General features: G+C 49.4%; 1 protein-coding gene across 2 annotated transcripts; it reads left to right on the forward strand.

Annotated features, from left to right (window-relative positions):
* The first annotated feature begins 9,748 nt into the window (after positions 1-9,748).
* Positions 9,749-17,359, forward strand: PRRT3 (proline rich transmembrane protein 3). 2 transcript variants are annotated; one of them, XM_082682640.1, is made up of 4 exons: positions 9,749-9,977; positions 13,182-14,262; positions 14,475-14,630; positions 15,216-17,359. In XM_082682640.1, exons 2-4 carry the CDS (start codon positions 13,239-13,241, stop codon positions 16,973-16,975), a joined length of 2,940 nt encoding a protein of 979 aa, XP_082538766.1. In that variant the 5' UTR covers positions 9,749-9,977; positions 13,182-13,238; the 3' UTR covers positions 16,976-17,359. The 2 variants fall into 2 exon arrangements, with proteins under 2 accessions (XP_082538766.1, XP_082538765.1); XM_082682639.1 differs by lacking the exon at positions 9,749-9,977 and adding an exon at positions 9,984-10,142.
* Positions 17,360-17,763: the final 404 nt, after the last annotated feature.

Here is a 17,763-nt window from a genome sequence, read left to right on the forward strand (position 1 = left end):
TAAGTAGGCAGAGAGGCAGGCAGAGAGAGAGAGAGGAAGCAGGCTCCCTGCCAAACACAGAGCCTAATGCGGGACTCGATCCCAGGATCCTGAGATCATGACCTGAGCCGAAGGCAGAGACTTAACCCACTGAGCCACCCAGACGTCCTATGTCATTCTTTTATTTGGTTGAAAGGACCAAATAAGACAGGCAGATGTATAAGTGAGCGACATGGAAGATTACAAACTGTAAGAAATATCGCAGTTGCAAATGACAGAAACTGAACCTGGCTTAAGCAGTATTTTTAAGAGGAATGTAAACAACTGAATAACCAAAATGGTCAGTTGGCTTCAAGTTTAGCTGGGTCCAGGTCCTCAATGATGTCATCAGGACTCAGTTGCTTTCTCAATTCCTTTTTTCCCCCCTTAAGATCCATTTTAGAGAGAGAGCATGAGTGAGCAGGGGGAGGGACAAAGGAGAGGCAGACAGTAGCCTCCCTGCTTAGCACAGAGCCCAATGCAAGGCTCAATCCTAGGACCCCAAAATCATGACCTGAGTCAGAATCAAGAGTCGGCTGCCTGAACTGAGCCACCCAGGCGCCCCTGAACTCTCCTATTCTCAGGCAGTCTGTCTTCCCAAGGAGACACTGGCTAGTGAAAAGAAAACACACCTTTCTGAAACTTTCCAGTAAGTCAGGTAATAGGCCTGATTTAGGTCACATGCAAATTCTATGAAGTGGTTAGCCCCGCTTAAACTGTAAGGACCAAAGGTGGGATGGAGGCAGTTCCTTTGAGGCAAACCCAGCTTTTGCTGCCAGAACAAAGTGGCAGGGGTACCAGTCAAGAAAACAATAATTTTTACCCATTAATCACCCAAACTGGAATGTTACCAAAGGGAGGTATTGCCCCTGTCCTAGTAGGCAATAAAGTCTGCAAACATTTACTGCATTTCTACAATATGTTTGGTGTCGTTTTAGATATTTTCAGATCTTTCTATTCACTCCTTTACTGTCCATCTGCCAGATACTGCAATCCCAGACCTTAAGACCTCAGACTGCTGTGTCACATGCCACGACAGGGTGACCCGGGAGAGGCTGTGGGAATGTCCTGCAGGTCATCTGACCAGCCTGGGTGGTCACAGAAGGCTTCCCAGCAGGAGTATCATCTCAAGATATGAAGGATCACAAGGACAGATATACAGAACCAAGGAAATATATAAGGAAAGATTATCCCAGGCAGAGAGGACTGTGTGCAAGGGCCCAAAATCAAAGATGATGGTATTTTCACAAAACCAGAACAAGGTCTACATGGCCCTGAGGGTAGAGAACAAAAAGATGTGATGAGCAAGGGGCTCCTGGGTGGCTCAGTCTTTAAGCATCTGCCTTCGTCTCAGGTCATGATCCCAGGGTCCTGGGATAGAGCCCCACATTGGGCTCCCTGCTCAGTAGGAAGCCTGCTTCTCCTTCTGCCTGCTCCCTGCTTGTGTTCCCTCTCTCACCGTATCTCTCTCTGTCAAATCAATAAATAAAATCTTTTTTTAAAAATGTGACGAATGTTGGGTTAGACATTTTGAATGGGAGACTGGTCTGGTATGTGAACTAGATTTCAGTAGAGTTGCTTAAAAAAACATGAGATGAGGCAGCATCAGGGCCAGATGGCAACTTGTAAGTCATCCCTCAGAGGTGAACCTGATCCTGACGTGGCAGCAGGGAGCCTTTGGGAGGGACTGGTGCGAAGGGATTTGCTGTTGGTGGGCAAGGAATGTAGAGGGTAAAGTGGGTGGGGCGCAGCAGGGTGAGAGTGGGGTGGGACTGTGGCCATTTACATGCTTGGCTCCTGCTCTCTTGCACTAACTCAGGGTTGTGTATAGCTTTCTCTGGGCCTTAGTCTCCCCATCTATCAAAGGACTCATAGTGGTTTAGCCCCTTGGGATAATAGTCTGGCAGTTCCTTCAAAGCTTAAACATAAGGATTCCATATGACTTGGGAATTCTCCTAAATACACCCAAGAGAAATGGGAACACACATCCACATGAAAATTCATACCTGGGGGTACCTGGGTGTCTCAGTCATTAAGTTTCTGTCCTTGATTCAGGTCATGATCCCAGGGTCCTTGGAGCCTACTTCTCCCTCTCCCTCTGCCTCCTGCTTCCCCTACTTGTGCTCACTCTCTGTCAAATAAATAAATAAAATCTTAAAAAAAAAAAAGAAAAAGAAAACTCACACATGAATGTTCATAGCCACATTATTCATAATAGCTACAAAGTGGAAATGACCCAAATACCCAAAATAAATAGATCAATCAATAAATAAATACAATATGGTACGAACACACAGTGGACTGTTTTACAGCAATAAAAAAGAATGAAGTACAGATACAGCCTACAACAGGGGTGACCCCTGAAACACAGGAAATGAAGGAAGGCAATCCCCAAAACCACATTTATGTTCCTGTGTTTTATGAAATGTCCAGAATAGGCAAACCCACAGAGACAGAACACAGATTAGTGGTTGCCAGGGCCTGGGGGCAAGGAATGGGGAGTGACTGCTAATTGATACAGGTTTCCTTTTGCCTGATGAAAATGTTCTAGGATTGGAAGTGGTTAGTTGTACAACTTTGTACATATTCTAAAAACCACTCAAATAGTACCCTTTAAATAGGTAAATTTTGTATATGTGAATTCTATAGTATTAAAGCTGGGAGGTAGGGATCATAAGCCCTTGATCACAATTCTATCCCATTAAAGCTGGGGAGTAGGAGTCATAAGTCCTTGGAAACAGACATCAAGATTTCTCATGATCATGGCTATGAGAGGCTCCTGGAAGCTATTGTGATTGCAGATGGAGTCTGGCTGCAAAGGGCAGAGGTCAACCAGTGTGTTCCCCAGGCTCTTACCTGCTTTCACAATCCCCCTCCTTCCTACTACCCCTCCTGCTGCTCCTGCTCTCACCCTGGTCCCACCCACCCACCTTCCTTCCAGGTCTCTTAGCTCTACCTCCCTGGAAGCATCCTGGAAGATAGGCAGGGTTCAGAAGCCTGGGTTCTGTATCCATGCTCCTCCAAGATGGGTTAGTACCCAGTAAGTAAAATATTTCATTTTTGTAATCAGCTCACAAAATGCACAGCCAGCCCTGTGCTATCTCCTCCTTTCTCCCATTTCTTTGTGAATTTTTTTTTTCATTTTTTATTATGGAAAATTCTGAACTTATCAAGGAGTGGAAAGAATAATATAATAGTATACCCACCACACTGCTTTAATAATTATTAATATTTTGCCAATCTTTCTGTGTATCTCTCAAACCCACTTTTTTTTTTAATGTTTTAAAAGTAAATCCCAGAGGGGCGCCTGGGTGGCTCAGTGGATTAAGCCGCTGCCTTCAGCTCAGGTCATGATCTCGGTGTACTGGGATCGAGCCCCGCATCGGGCTCTTTGCTCGGCGGGAGCCTGCTTCTCTCTCTCTCTCTGCCTGACTCTCTGCCTACTTGTGATTTCTCTCTCTGTCAAATAAATAAATAAAAAAATCTTTAAAAAAAAAAAAAAAAAAAAAAAAAAAAAAAAGTAAATCCCAGAAACACTATTATTCCACGCATAAATATTTTAGTAAATTGGAGCACCTGGGTGGCTTAGTCAGCTAAGCATCTGACTCTTGATTTTGATTCAGGTCATGATCTCAGGGTCGTTAGATTGAGCCCCGCATCCAGTTCTGTGTTTGGTGGGGAGTCTGCTTCTCCCTGTGCCCCTCCTCTACTCGAATCCGTGCCTCCCTCTCAAACAAAACAATATTTAAAAGATATTTTAGAGGCGCCTGCGTGGCTCAGTCAGTTGACCGTCTACCTTCAGCTCAGGTCATGATCTCTGGGTCCCAGGATCGACGCCCACATCGGGCTCTCTGCTCACTGGGAAGTCTGCTTGTCCCTCTCCCTCTGCCCTAGCTTGTGCTCTCTCTGTCTCTGTCTCTCTCTCTCAAATAAATCAGTAAATTTTTTAAAAAATAATTAAATAAATAATATATTAGTACATGTGTCTGACAAATAAGGAATTTTTTTTAAAGATTTTATTTATTGGGGCACGTGGGTGGCTCAGTGGCTCATGATCCCAGGGTGCTGAGATCAAGCCCCGCATCAGCAGAGAGCCTGCTTCCTCCTCTCTCTCTGCCTGCCTCTCTGCCTACTTGTGATCTCTGTCTGTCAAATAAATAAATAAAATCTTTAAAAAAAAAAAGATTTTATTTATTTATTTGACAGACAGAGATCACAAGTAGGCAGAGAGAAGAGAAAGAGAGAGAGAGAAGGAAGCTGGCTCCCCGCTGAGCAGAGAGCCCAATGTGGGACTTGATCTCAGGACCCTGAGATCACAACCTGAGCCTAAGGCAGAGGCTTAACCCACTGAGCCACCCAGGTGCCCTTTTTTTGTTGTTTTGTTTTAAGATTTTATTTATTTATTTATTTGACAGAGAGAAAGATCACAAGTAGGCAGAGAGGCAGGCAGAAAGAGAGGGGGAGGCAGGCTCCCTGCTAAGCAGAGAGCCCGATGTGGGACTCGATCCCAGGACCCTGAAATCATGACCTGAGCCCAAGGCAGAGGCTTAACCCACTGAGCCACCCAGGCACCCCAAATAAGGAATTTTTAAAACATAACCCATCATCCTACCTAATCAGTCATTCTTCAGTATGTTCTAAGGCCCAGTCATGTTCAAATTTCCTATTATCTTAAAATGTCTCTGGTTGGCTTGTTTGAATGAGGATCCCCAAAAGACACTGACACGACGTTGGATTGCTACATCTCTTAAATCTCTTTTAAACAGGTTCCCTGCACTACCACCCATTTTTCAAGCCACTTATTCTCTGTGGAATTCTGTGAGTCTTTTTGAAAGTATTCTTATCTTGATGGGAAATCAAATCCTTAGATTGTTTTTCATTTCAAGAAAAGATTAAGGAGACTGAATTAGTGACAGATGAACAGAAAATTAAATGAATAAAAAACCAAGGATTACCCCAGGAGAAAAGAGAACCTCTAGCAAAGGAATTGTAATCACAGTACACATCTTGAGTCAGGCGGACTCACCGTTTCACGGTTCTAGTGTTGTAAATGCAGATTAATGATATACACCAAAGCAGTACAGAAAAATGTGGAAATGCAGAAAGCTGAATCTTCATATTCCTCGGTGGTGATCAATATGTAAAAATCTAAAACTGAAAAAAAAATTAACATGAGCCGTACAAGTCTGGCACTTAGATAATAGATATAAGAATCAGAAGAAATAATCAGAAGTACCAGAATGAATTAAAAGGAATTGGAAGTGAGAGGGAAGTTGGTTTTAAAGTATGTACCAGATTATCAGATTTACTAACACAAAAAGTATCCTTTTAAAAGGTTCATTTAGGGGCACCTGAGTGGTTCAGATGGCGAATCGTCTGCCTTCAGCTCAGGTCATGATCCTAGGGTCGTGGGATCAAGCCCTGCATCAAGCCTGCTTCTCCCTCTCCCTCTGCCTGCTGCTCCCCCTGTGCTCTGTCTCTGTCAAATAAATAAACAAAATCTTAAAAATAAATAAATAAATAAATAAAAGGTGCATTCAGCCAATATCCATGCAGGTTAACATCTGAGAAAGAACATGTTAAAATTCCAGGAACCTGGGGTGCCTGGGTGGCTCAGTGGATTAAGCCTCTGCCTTCGGCTCAGGTCATGATCTCAGGGTCCTGGAATAGAGCCCGTGTTAGGCTCTCTGCTCAGCAGGGACCCTGCTGCCCCTCTCTCTCTGCCTGCCTCTCTGCCTACTTGCGATCTCTCTCTGCCAAATAAATAAAATCTTAAAAAAAAAAATTCCAGGAACGCTTGAGGCTTAATTGGGCAAGTTTAGTGAAAAAGTCTAATGCTCTACCCACCCCGTCCCAGTACGGGACAGCAGGCACAGAACAGAGAAGGTTCACCAGGCTGCACCCTCTCCCACCTGTTCTGTCTTTTGTTTCTTTGCTCGTGCCTGCCAGGGACCAGCCAGAATGAAAATGCCAGCCAGCTGTCCTGGGCATTGTCTAGACAGGAGGCTTCATCATTGCCAGCCACAGCGCCTTTGTCTTTTCCTTCTCTCTCCCCTTCCTTGGGTCCTCCCAATGTACTTTTGGGTGGGAGCTCTCGACAACTCCCAAACCCTGTTGAAGTCCTTTCAAAAGAGAATCCAAGTTGGAGGCCTATATTTATAGACTCAAACTCCTAACACAGTCCAGCTTTGTTCATCTCCCCATCTCTCCTCTCTGAGATACTTCCTCAGGGGCGGGATGGTGCCATCGGTATTAAGGGTGCTGGTTCTAAAGTCAGACTTAGAGCTTGGCCTCTTATTTGCTATGTGACCTTGAAGAAATTACTTAAGCTCTCTGAGCTTCAGTTTGCCACCTGTAAAGTGGACAGCATAATAATACATAGGTTGTTGTGAGGACTTAAAAAGAATAATGCGTGGGGCGCCTGGGTGGCTCAGTGGATTAAGCCGCTGCCTTCGGCTCAGGTCATGATCTCAGTGTCCTGGGATTGAGCCCCGCATCGGGCTCTTTGCTCAGCGGGAGCCTGCTTCTCTCTCTCTCTCTCTCTGCCTGACTCTCCGCCGACTTGTGATCTCTCTCTCTGTCAAATAAATAAATAAAATCTTTAAAAAAAAAAAAAAAGAATAATGCGTGTAATAAGGTGTGTAGCACAGGCCCTGACCAACTAAGTGCTTCGTAGATGGAGCCATTGATCATTGCCCTTGTGCTTAAATCATCCCCTACCCATCACTGGCCTCCCAGAGTCTCCAGACTTATGCTGGCAGCTCCTATTGGAGCTCCCCACCTATACCTGGCACTCCATGTTCCCCACTTATATTCACCTCCACCCCCAGCCAGTCTCCTCTTTCCAGAGGATCAGCTTTCATCTTGGCCTCTGGCCAAAGGGATCATAATCTCTCTTGCCTTTGTTTGAAATCTCAAAACCCCTACCAGTCCATGGTTGGGAAACACAATGGGATTGGGACTCCTGCGTCTAAAGACAGCAAGCAGGGAGCAGCCAGATGATCCTCTGGACTGGAGGGCTGGGCACTGTCAGGTCAGTAAGACTTTGCAGGGATGAATGGGCCAGCTCTGAGCCTGCTGAGGGAATCTCAGCATCTCCAAAGAAGTCTCACCAGAGAGTTCACAGGAGGCAATAAGAGGAGGGACCTGGACCCCTCAGCTTCGGTAGTGGACCCCTAGAGCTACCCTCCCTACAAGACTACCCATGAGGGAGAAGACATCAGTTCCTCAAAGGAAATTAGGGTGCTACCAGGAAGAGAAATGGACCTTGGACAATGCTAAAAAAAAAAAAAAATGCCAGTTATCTATTATATATAGAACCAGGATCCAGATGACATCCCACAAGATCAGAACAACTGACTAGATCTAATAAGAGAAAAAAACAAGAAACAAATGTTGAGCCCTACACTGAGGGTCAAGAAACCAAATGCATACAAAGAGGTGAGGAAGACATAATAGATGGATACTGGGCAACACAGGGATGCAGCTGCCAGAATCATTAATTCAGTGTGAGGCCATATTAATGGAGGAGAACCTAAGAAGGGGAGGTGAAAGTCCAGCTTTGTTCCCAACTGGGTTCAGTTACAAGAATTACACTTTATCTTTTTAAATATCTACTTATTTATTTTAGAGAAAGAGAACATGAGCAGGAGGGACAGAGTGAGAGGCAGAGAGAGAGAGAGAGAGAGAGAAAATGAATCAGCCTCTATGCTGAGCCCAGGGGCCCAACATAGGGCTGAATCTCACCACCTTGAGATCACGACCCGAGTTGAAACCAGAAGTCAGACACCTAATGGACTGAGCCACCCAGGTCCCCCTTCAAGAGTTATGCTTTAAAGAGGATATTGTTGACCAGGTAAGAAGCCAACAGAGGAGAGATGTCACAATGGCGAGAGCGCAGAATCTTGTCCTTTGAGGAAAGGTTGAAAGAACCAGGAGGGTTTTGCCTGAAGGGAGAAGATTCTAGAGAAATGAGAGGTGCCTTTATAATTCTGAAGGGGTTCCCACAAAGAAAACAGTGGAGCTGGTCAGATGATTAGGTGAACTGGGAAAAGCCCTGTCCTTCTCCTAGAGTCAGAAAAGCTGGATTCAGGCTCTGAACACAATTCACACTGCAGCATGTCAGACACAGCTGAGGGCTGAGGGTTGCTCTTCTGTGAGACCCAGAGGTAGAGAGGGAGGGAAATCTCTGCTCAACCTTAGCAAGAATTTTCTTTTTTTTTTTAAATGATATTTATCATTCCTGTCTCTGATCCTAAAAGAAATACATAGTTGTGTAGAATATTGGTAAACAGAAAAGCAAAATTAGATAAAAATCACATCAACCACTATTTACCTTTTAATAATTAGGAATAGGATGGATAGGTAGGAAGGTATATAGACGACAGGTAGATAGATAGATAGATATTAACAAAAATGTGATCATACGAATAATTATCTGAGAGAATTTAGAGAATCACCATGTAAAGATGTATGTATAGGTATGTAGATATGTTTATTGCAATATTGTTTCTAGTAGGAACAAAAATAGCTGTCACCCCAGCTATACCCCCTTCAGTAGGAGAATCTGGGAACGTGAGTAAATGACAGTGCATCCACACCATGTGGCACGGTGCGGCTAGCTGGAGGAAAAGACTGGAGCTTATATGTATGTATACCCTTCAGAATGTTTCCAACATACATTGCTTAAGGCATGAAAAAAAAAGTTATAGAAAAATATGCATAGTATGATCCCATTTTTGTGAAAAGAAAGACATGCACATGTATGTTTTTAAATAAAAGAAACAATATGCTAATGGTGGGCACACCTGGGGAGACCGACTTGAAGAAGCCAAGAGTAAGAGAATGAATGTGTTCTTTGAACATTTCTGTGTTCCTTATCTTGGGACAACCAGCATACATCATTTTTATATCAAATAACTGAAATTTAAATAAATAAGCAACAATCAACCCTGGAAATTTCTCCATGGCATTGAAGATTTTACATCATATTAAGCGACCACATGTATTCCTTCTGTAGATTTCTCTTAATGTTTATTGAACCCAATGCTGGACATGGAGTATATCACAAGCTGTCCAAAGAGGGACCAGAGACATTTGAGTGTCTATCTGGCCTGAAAATGTGCAGACTCATGGGTCTAACCATACCTTAGGTAGGAAATTATCTGATAGGTACACTAGTGCTTGTGCATGAAGAGGTCTATGCAGGAATGGTCCCTGCCTTATTATTCCTGCTAGCAAGAGGCTAGTAACAATCTACATGTTCAACCTCAGGACTGGATCAATAAAAAACTATAGGCTGACTATATGCTTCAGTTCTCAACAGCATATATAAGAAGCGAGATGGATCTGTAGAACTTTATATGGAAAATGTGCCAGGATATATTTCACAGTGAAGAGAAAAAAGGCAAGTTTCAGAACAGTATGTACAGTGTGATCTCATTTCTATTTAAAATGTATATGTGACTGTGCATTGAAAAAGATCTGAAGCTACCTCTGAAGCTAACAAAAAAAAATTTTAAAAAGGAAAAGAAAAAGATCTGAAGGATAAATAGCAAACTGTAGGAAGGATTTACCCATAGGTGTGTAAGTATCCCTGTAAGAATACAGGTATATAGATATAAAGGAAGTGAGCTCCACGTCCCACGGGGTGTGCAAAATGGGATTGGCTGTCCCTTATTCAGGGAGGCTGCGGAAGGGATTTCCAAAGTGCTCGGTGGTACCTCAGTTTCCTCTTAGCCCTGAGAATCTCTGAGAGAGGGGACCCGGTCAGGACTGGGACAAGAATCCACCCCTAAGGGGAAAGGGTTAAGTGGGGATGGTGTTCCTGTGGGCGGGCTCCGCGATCGGCAGCGCCGAGCTCTGTTAGCCAAGTCTGAGCATCTCAGAGGATGCGGCGCAACGAGCGGCTGCAGGGACGCGCGCAAGGTGAACGCGGGGGCGGCCGGCGCGGCGCCCAGGTGAGGAGCTGGCCCAGGGAGGGGGCGATGGCAGGGCCCCGGCAGGGAGCGTGGCCTGCAGCCCCCTTTCTGGGCAAGAGCGGCAGAGCCTGCACCATCGCCCACCCCCACCCGGGACACTGCGGGAAGGCGCGGAGCCAGGGGAGAGGAGCCGGAGGAGGAGAGGTAACCCGAGCTGGACCAGCTCCCGAGGCTGCCCTGCGGCGGCCCTCGCCCTGCCCCCAGGCCGGCCTCTCCCCAGTCCCTAGGGCAGGGAGATACCCCCTATCCCTCACCCCACAAAAATCTCAAAAAATGTCTCCTGTAGCAGGAACCTAGGTCTGGGCAGCCCCCTCCTTGTCCACAGATGCCTAAATTTCGTTTGAATTGCGGCTGGCAAGCAGATGGCATATGCTTATCATTGAAGGCCTAACTCAAGTGCCTCCTCTGAAAAGCTTTTGGACCCCCATGTTCAAAATGAGCCGTTGCCGGTTTCACAACCCCTGGTGTGGTCATTCGCTGGCTGTGTGACCTTGGGCGATTTGCTACACTCCTCTGAACTTCCCCTTCTTCCCCTCTGAAATGGTAATACCCACACCTGCTTGTGTTGGGAGGTTTGGACGAGATGGAGGACATGCAGCTAATCTTAGCGCAGGAGCCTCAGTGGGTGAGTGCTCAACACAGGAGCACTGTTCTTAACCGGGACATGGGTTAGTGGCCCTTCAGGCATTCCTCCTGGGTTGGCCCCAACTCCTGACACCAACTGGGTCTTCTCTGTGGGTCCCCAGCACCTAGTTTGGGCTAGGAGTAGGGCATGGGGTTCAGCCAATGTTTGAGAAATGAAACTAACAAGACCTCAAGGCAGAATCTAAACTCAGTTTCTGAATGGGTTTAAGGGATCTTTGAACTCCCTGAAATTGTCCACAACCTTGGGTGAACCAGGACATTTCCAGGAGAGAGCCCCTGGAGTTTCCACTGGATTCTCAAGGTGTAGGTGAGGCACCAAGGATGAGAAGCCAGGGAACTCTGGGTATACCTGCTTCCCAGAGAGGAAGGGAGCAGGGCCTCTGCCCCTAAACACACCCAGGCCTCTCCTCTCACAGTTGATGTGCTCCTGCCCGCTGTCTCCTAGCTATCGGGTCCCTTCCTGCCTCCCTGGCTTAACTAGGAGCTCTCAGGAAGAGGAACCTTTAAGGGATATCTATGCAGGGCCAGGCATACGCAGGGGCCGAAGACAAGAAATAAATATGCTGCTGCAGCCTCTGAGATGCCCCAGGTCCGGGGAGGAGACAGGAGATTACATTCTGTGACCAGGATGATGGGAAAGGGTAGAGGGGGTGTCAGGGAAAGAAATGTCTAAGCTGTAAAGAGCCACCATCATATCTCACCCGGATTTTCTCTCCCCCTTTTACAAATTTTATTTATTTATTTTATTTGGAGGTGAGAGTGCGTGTGCGCCAGTGGGGCAGAAGGAGAGGGAGAGAATCTCAAGCAGGTTCTAGTGTCAGGATGGGTCCCAACGTGGGGCTCGATCTCATGCCCTGTGATCATGACCTGAGCCAAAGCCAAGAGTTAGATGTGCTTAACCAGCTAAGCCACCCAGGCGCCCCTCACCCCTTTTAAAACAGCGGGCTTGATGCTTGTATTGGTTTCCTGTGATACTTGGGATAAAATCCAGGTGCCTCATTCTGGTTTACAAGACCCCTTGTGATCTAGCCCTACCTTTCTGAATTTATCTCCCTCTGCTACGTTCTCCTTCATTTGCTATACTCCAGCCACACTAGCCTTTTCCTTTCTTGAGTTCACTCATACATTTTGCATCAGGGCCTTAGCACTTTCTGTTCCCTTTGCCAAATACTTTCCCCCCATATCTTCAAACGGCTGGCACCTTCTTCTCATTCAGCATCTAGCTTAAATGTTACCCCAAAGGCCTCCTGCTACCCACTGTGTAAAATAGCCCCCCATCTGCCTCTTAACCCCGTTTTATTTTCTTCACAGCTCACCTTATTTAAAACTATTCATTGTCTGTCTCTTACCCCAAAATGCCAGCTCCGTGAGGGCAGGCATCTCGTCGATCTGTTCACTGCTTTTAATCCCCCAGGCCGACCACTATGTGTTCAAATTATTTGTTGATGTAGTTAAGGGGGCTGGTGGGGAAAAAAAGCTTTCTGGACAAAGGGAAAAGGCGTTAATGCTTATTAAACTTATTAAACTCCTCTTATGGGCCTGGCCTATAATGTGTTTTGTTAGGTGAGTCTTGTAAGAGCTCCCTTGACTTAGGTACCCATTTTACTGATAGAAAAACCACAATTTGGAGAGGTGAAGTTAAGTCACCCAGGAAATGGCAAAGCTGGGATTTAAACCCAGATCCCTCTGTCCCTCTCCCTCTCCACCTCTCTGATATTTGAGCCGGGCCTTCTAGAATAGGATTTCATAGGGCATCTGGGTGGTTCAGTCGGTTAAGCATCTGCCTTCAGCTCAGGTCATGATCCCAGGGTCCTGGGATTGAGCCCCACATCATGGTTCCTGCTCAGCGGGGAATCTGCTTCTCTGTTTCCCTCTGCTCCACCCCCTGCCTGGGCTCTTTTGCACACACACTCTCTCTCTCTCTGTCAAATAAATAATAAAATAAAATCTTTGAAAGAAGTAGGATTTCAGGGGCGCCTGGGTGGCTCAGTGGGTTAAGCCTCTGCCTTCACCTTGGGTCATGATCTCAGGGTCCTGGGATCAAGTCCCAAATCGGGATCTCTGCTTCAGCAGAAAGCCTGCTTCCCCCTCTCTCTCTGCCTGCTTCTCTGCCTACTTGTGATTTCTCTCTGTCAAACAAATAAATAAAATCTTAAAAAAAAAAAAAAAAAGAAGTAGGATTTCAGCAAGTGAAGGAGGAGAGGGCATTCCAGGCTTAAATAGCAGGAGCAAAGGACTGGGGCACTGAAGAGTCCAGTGGGATAGATAAGCAGCCTGCTGTGGCCTTGGAAGACTAGGAGAGGAACTTACATTCTTTCCTGAGGGTAGTGGAAGCCATTGAAGGTTTTGAAGTAGGGCAAGTGGCATGACCAGAGATGCAGTTTTAAAAGGTCACTCTGGGCAGCATGAATAGGTTGAACAGGAAGGGACTGGAGAAGGGGGAGCTTTTCCGTGTCTCTCTTCTTTCTTTCCCACCATCCATCTTGGGGCAGCTATGGGCACTCCCAGTGTTCATATGTCATCCCCTTCTTTTTTTAGGGTCATCCAGGGAGGACTGGAAGTTGAGTGTTCTAGGCCCAGGCATCAGAGTGGACCATGGCTCCCAGCCCATGGGGCCGTGGATGTGGCCCCCTGCTGCTGTTGCTGCTGCTGTCCCTGGGGGCTGGCCCTGCCCTGGGCTGGGGCCTTCCCAAGCCACTTGAGGACTCGGAACCACATCTGATCCCAGGAAACCACCCCCAGGGCCCTACAGGCACAGAGCCCCAGGCCCTCGACTTCCTCTGGGGAAAGTCCAGAGATGAGGACCCCTGGAACTCCAATGTTCCCCATGCCCCTGCTGAGGAAGCACCCGAGAAGCCAGCAGACTCTCCCCTTGGCCCAGCCTTGCATGGACCTAAAGCATCCCACAGGGCTCAGAGAGAAGGACTTCCAGTAACTGATGACCTCCAGATGGCTCGAGGGTCAAGTTCTCATGGCTGGACAGGACTGCCTGACTCACAGGAGCCTATAGAACAAGAAGCACCAGCTCCCCATCCAGTAGGCCTCCCCCATCTCACTTTCATCCCCATAACTCCCAGACTCCAACTTGGGATAGCCACAGTTCTTCCCTCCACAGAATCAGAGGAGCCTGGAGGCCAAGTGGAGCAACGACCACCTAGAGATGAGGGTCTGGTGGACAAAGCCAAGATCAGCATCTCAGAAATGCCCCCCTTAGACCACCAGGGCCCTCCGCACACTCTTGCTCCCCACTTGGGCACTACCAGGAGGCCAGTGCTAGAAGAACAGGGAAGAGGTGAGGACTTCCAGGAGGCAGCTCAAGGGCCCCTCTTCACCCAACAGGATCCTGAACTCCCTCATGTTGGCTTGGTATCCCCAGCTGAGGTGGTGTCCTCTCAGGAGCCTGGGTCCCAGCCAGACCTGGTATTGGCCAAAAGCCTTCCTCCTGCTGAGGGGCTGCCAGTGGAGCTCCCCAAGAAGACTGGAGGCGAAGAGACCTGGCAAGTCAGTCTTTCAAGTCCCTCGCCCAAACAGGCTGATCTTCCTGATGTTAGGGGCTCACCAAGACCCCAGCCCTCAGGTCCCCCTACCACAGAGACTCCTGATGGGCAGCCTAAGCCAGGTGGGTATCAAACTGAGGGTGATGAGCAGTGCTGGGAGGAGGCAGTGTTCCAGGGTAGCTGGATGGCCCAGTTTCTGTGTGACCTCTGGTCCCTCTTGGTAGCATTTTCCTCATTCTGCCAAATGAGGGTGATTGTACCTCCCTTTTGGGGGCTCAGACTTCGGGGACCGAGGGAAGGTCAGACAAAGTGATGACTGCTTTTGTTGTTTCAGAGATAGCGACAATGAATGAAGCAGACCCCATCTCCCCCCAGCGGGTGAGAGGAGCATTGGAGACCCCAGGTACCCCCAAGTCCCTCATTCCTGGCCCCTTGGATCCCGGCCCAGCTACAAATCGAACAGAGAGCCCTGTGGGGGCCCTGCAGCCAGGTGAGGTCATGGCTAGACTCTGGGAGGGAGTGGGTACTCTGTCTAATAACTAAAAACCTGTGTGAGTATTTGGGAGGAGTGAATGGGCACGAACACCTGCTTAAAGGAACTCACCAGGACCTCCTTCAAAAAACTCAGGATAATAAACTAATGCTCATTGGGTACTCTGGGACAAGTCATTTGTCCTTTGGGGGCTAGAATATTCTTAAATGTGACTTGGATATATTTAGTGCAGTTTCTCCAACTCCTGCAAATCAGTGGAGATTTTTAAAAAATTCCAATACCCAGGCACCATCGCAAGGAAATCTGATTCACTTGGTCTCCAGGTGATTCTAATGGGCAGCCAATGCTGAGAACTGCTGGTATTTTATTAGTAAGAGCGATAGGTCACATCATTTAACATTATTGGGTGTTGGACACTATGCTAAGGCCTTAATCCTGCCCACACCCCAATGAGGTAGGTGCTATTACCATCCCCATTTTATAGATGTGCTTAGAAAAGTTTAATAACTTGCCAACCACACTAGAGAATGTGGAAAATCAAAAAGCACTTTTCAAAGGGCTATTTTGATATTGTTATTTCAGATGAAGCCGAGGAGTGGCCGGGGCGCCCCCAAAGCCATCCCCCAGCACCCCCAGTGCAGGCCCCCTCAACGTCACGCCGGGGCCTCATTCGGGTTACCACGCAGCGCGCCCTGGGCCAGCCACCCCCTCCGGAGCCCTCAGCCAGCTCCGTACCATCAGCCCCAGCCACCAGCCCCCCCGCCAATGCTACTGCACCTCCTCTGCGCTGGGGTCCCCTCCGGCGGGTGCTGAGCTTTTCCTGGGAGCTGCACGTCTATGGGGTGGGGGTGCTCTTCCTCTTGCCCGCATTGTTGGCACTGGCCTCCCTGGCAGCCGCCCCTGCGGGGCCCCGGCTGGCTCTGGTGGCAGCGGTGCTGGTGCTCGTAGCATCCGGGCTTCGATCAGCCTACATGCTCGCCGACCCTTACGGCTCTCAGGCACGGCTGGGCTTACGCGCCGGCCTGGTACTCTACAACCTGCCCTTCCCCTTGCTGCTCACTGCGCTGGCGGCCCTGACCCTGCTCGGTCTAGGCGTGGGGCTGCCCCAGCAGCTGCAGAACCCGCTCCTGCTGGGAGCGCTGGCGTTGGTGCAGGGCGTGGGGTTGCTGACTACTGACTTGCTGTCGGTGCGGCCTGCGCTCAACCTCCTGGCTCAGGGCTTGTCGTGCGCCTGGGGCGCCACCGTGTCTCTGGGCACGCTCTGCCTTTGCCGTCGCCGCCTGCTGGACGGGCCTCGGGGCTGGGATGCCAGCCCGGGCCCGCGGCTGCTGGCCGTGGCCGGTGCGCTGGGGCTGCTGGCCAGTGGCTTGCAGCTGGCGGCCGCGCTCTGGCTATACCCAGGCCCAGGCCGGGTGGGTCGCTTTTCGTGGGCCTGGTGGGGTGTCCACTTCTGGCTGCGCCTGCTGGAGCTGACCTGGGCCCTGGCCCTGGCGCTGGCTGCTATGGCCGCCGCACGGCCCCGGCCGCCCACGGAGCACGCTTGCTGGGCTAAGTTGCTACGCCTGGCGTGCCCCACGCCCTCAGGCAAGAGCGAGGTGCCTGAGCGACCCAACAACTGCTATGCAGGGCCCAGTGGCCTCGGTGCAGGCAGCCTGGACATCAGCAAGAGTCTCATCCGCAACCCGGCGGAGGGCGGGCCGCCCGCCACGCCCAGTTCAGGCGCCTGGGGCTCGGCTGCATCTTTGGGCCGAGGCCCCCAGGGTGGCCCGGGACTGTCCCGCAACAGCGTGGGCCCGGCGCCGTCGATGAGCGAGCTGGATCTGCGGCCGCCATCGCCCATCAACCTGAGCCGCAGCATCGACGCCGCGCTCTTTCGAGAGCACCTGGTGCGAGACAGCGTTTTCCGGCGCTGTGGCCTGCGCGGCCTGGCCTCCTCGCCGCCTGGGGGCGCGCTGCGGCCGCGGCGGGGCAGCCACCCCGACGCCGAGCTCGACGGCGCCGGCTCTTCTCTTATGCGGGGCCGCTGCCGGTCTCTCAGCGACGTGCGCGTGCGCGGCCCGGTTCCACCGCACGTCGCGGACGACCCTGAGGGGGCGCCCTCTCGCAGCTCCATGGACAGCTTTTCCCGGGGCTCGCTCAAGATCAGCTGGAACCCGTGGCGTCACGGGCTGTCATCGGTGGACAGTCTGCCCCTGGATGAGCTGCCCAGCACCGTGCAGCTGTTGCCTGCCCCAGCCCCAGCCCCACCCCCCGACCGGCCCGGGGAACCTCAGAGTGAGGTCCAGCCTCGCAGCAAGCCTGGGGACTCCCGCAGCGCCTCCAGTGACACCATTGAGCTCTGAGGGATCGAGGAATGCAGGACAAGGGCCCTACCCTCAATGGCCATAGGGCATGGCCCATTGGGACAGCTGAACATTTGAAAAACTGGCATTCCTGGGCTACCACCTGACAGTCACTTGAAAACAGTCGGGCATGAACCTACCCCCGTTTTTTTGGTTTGTTTTTTATTTTGTTTTTTGTTTTTTGTTTTTTTTCCCAACGGGTATTTTGCACAGAGGCTGTGACTTACGCGGAATACAGGGTGGACATGCATGGATTTGGGTGTGGGATATGGGGTCCAGTTACCCCCAGACACCCCTCCAGACTCCCCAGTGTGGAGAGATGAGGCTTGCTTGTCCAGACTGACTGTCCTCTTTGTGCCAAAGAAATAAACCCTTAGGAGTTGGCTTATGCCTCCCTCTGGCCATGCCAGGATCCTGTTAAGAGAGGAGGTAGCAGTCCCCGCCCCCCAGCAGTCCCAAATCCTGTGTATGTTGGGGAGGAGAGGACTTAAAAAGGAAAGGGCACTTGATTCTTCCAACAGAGGCTTTAGGAATAATGGCTACCAATAATTTGTAGCATCTCTTGTCTGTTGTGCACGGTCTTCAGCTCTTCATATCCATCATCTTCTCATATTAAGCCCGAGTGAAAAGCACTATCATGCCCATTTTACAGATGGGAAGAGTGAAGTTCAGAGAAAAAGTCATTTGTCCAGGGTCTTTTGGCAAATGATAGCTGGCACTGAACCCAGGAAGTTCCACTCCAAAGCCTAGTTCCTCCACCCAACTCCTAACACTACTTAGGTCGAAGC

Source organism: Mustela nivalis, assembly GCF_964662115.1.
Source record: "Mustela nivalis genome assembly, chromosome: 1".
Classification (NCBI taxonomy): Eukaryota; Metazoa; Chordata; class Mammalia; order Carnivora; family Mustelidae; genus Mustela; species Mustela nivalis.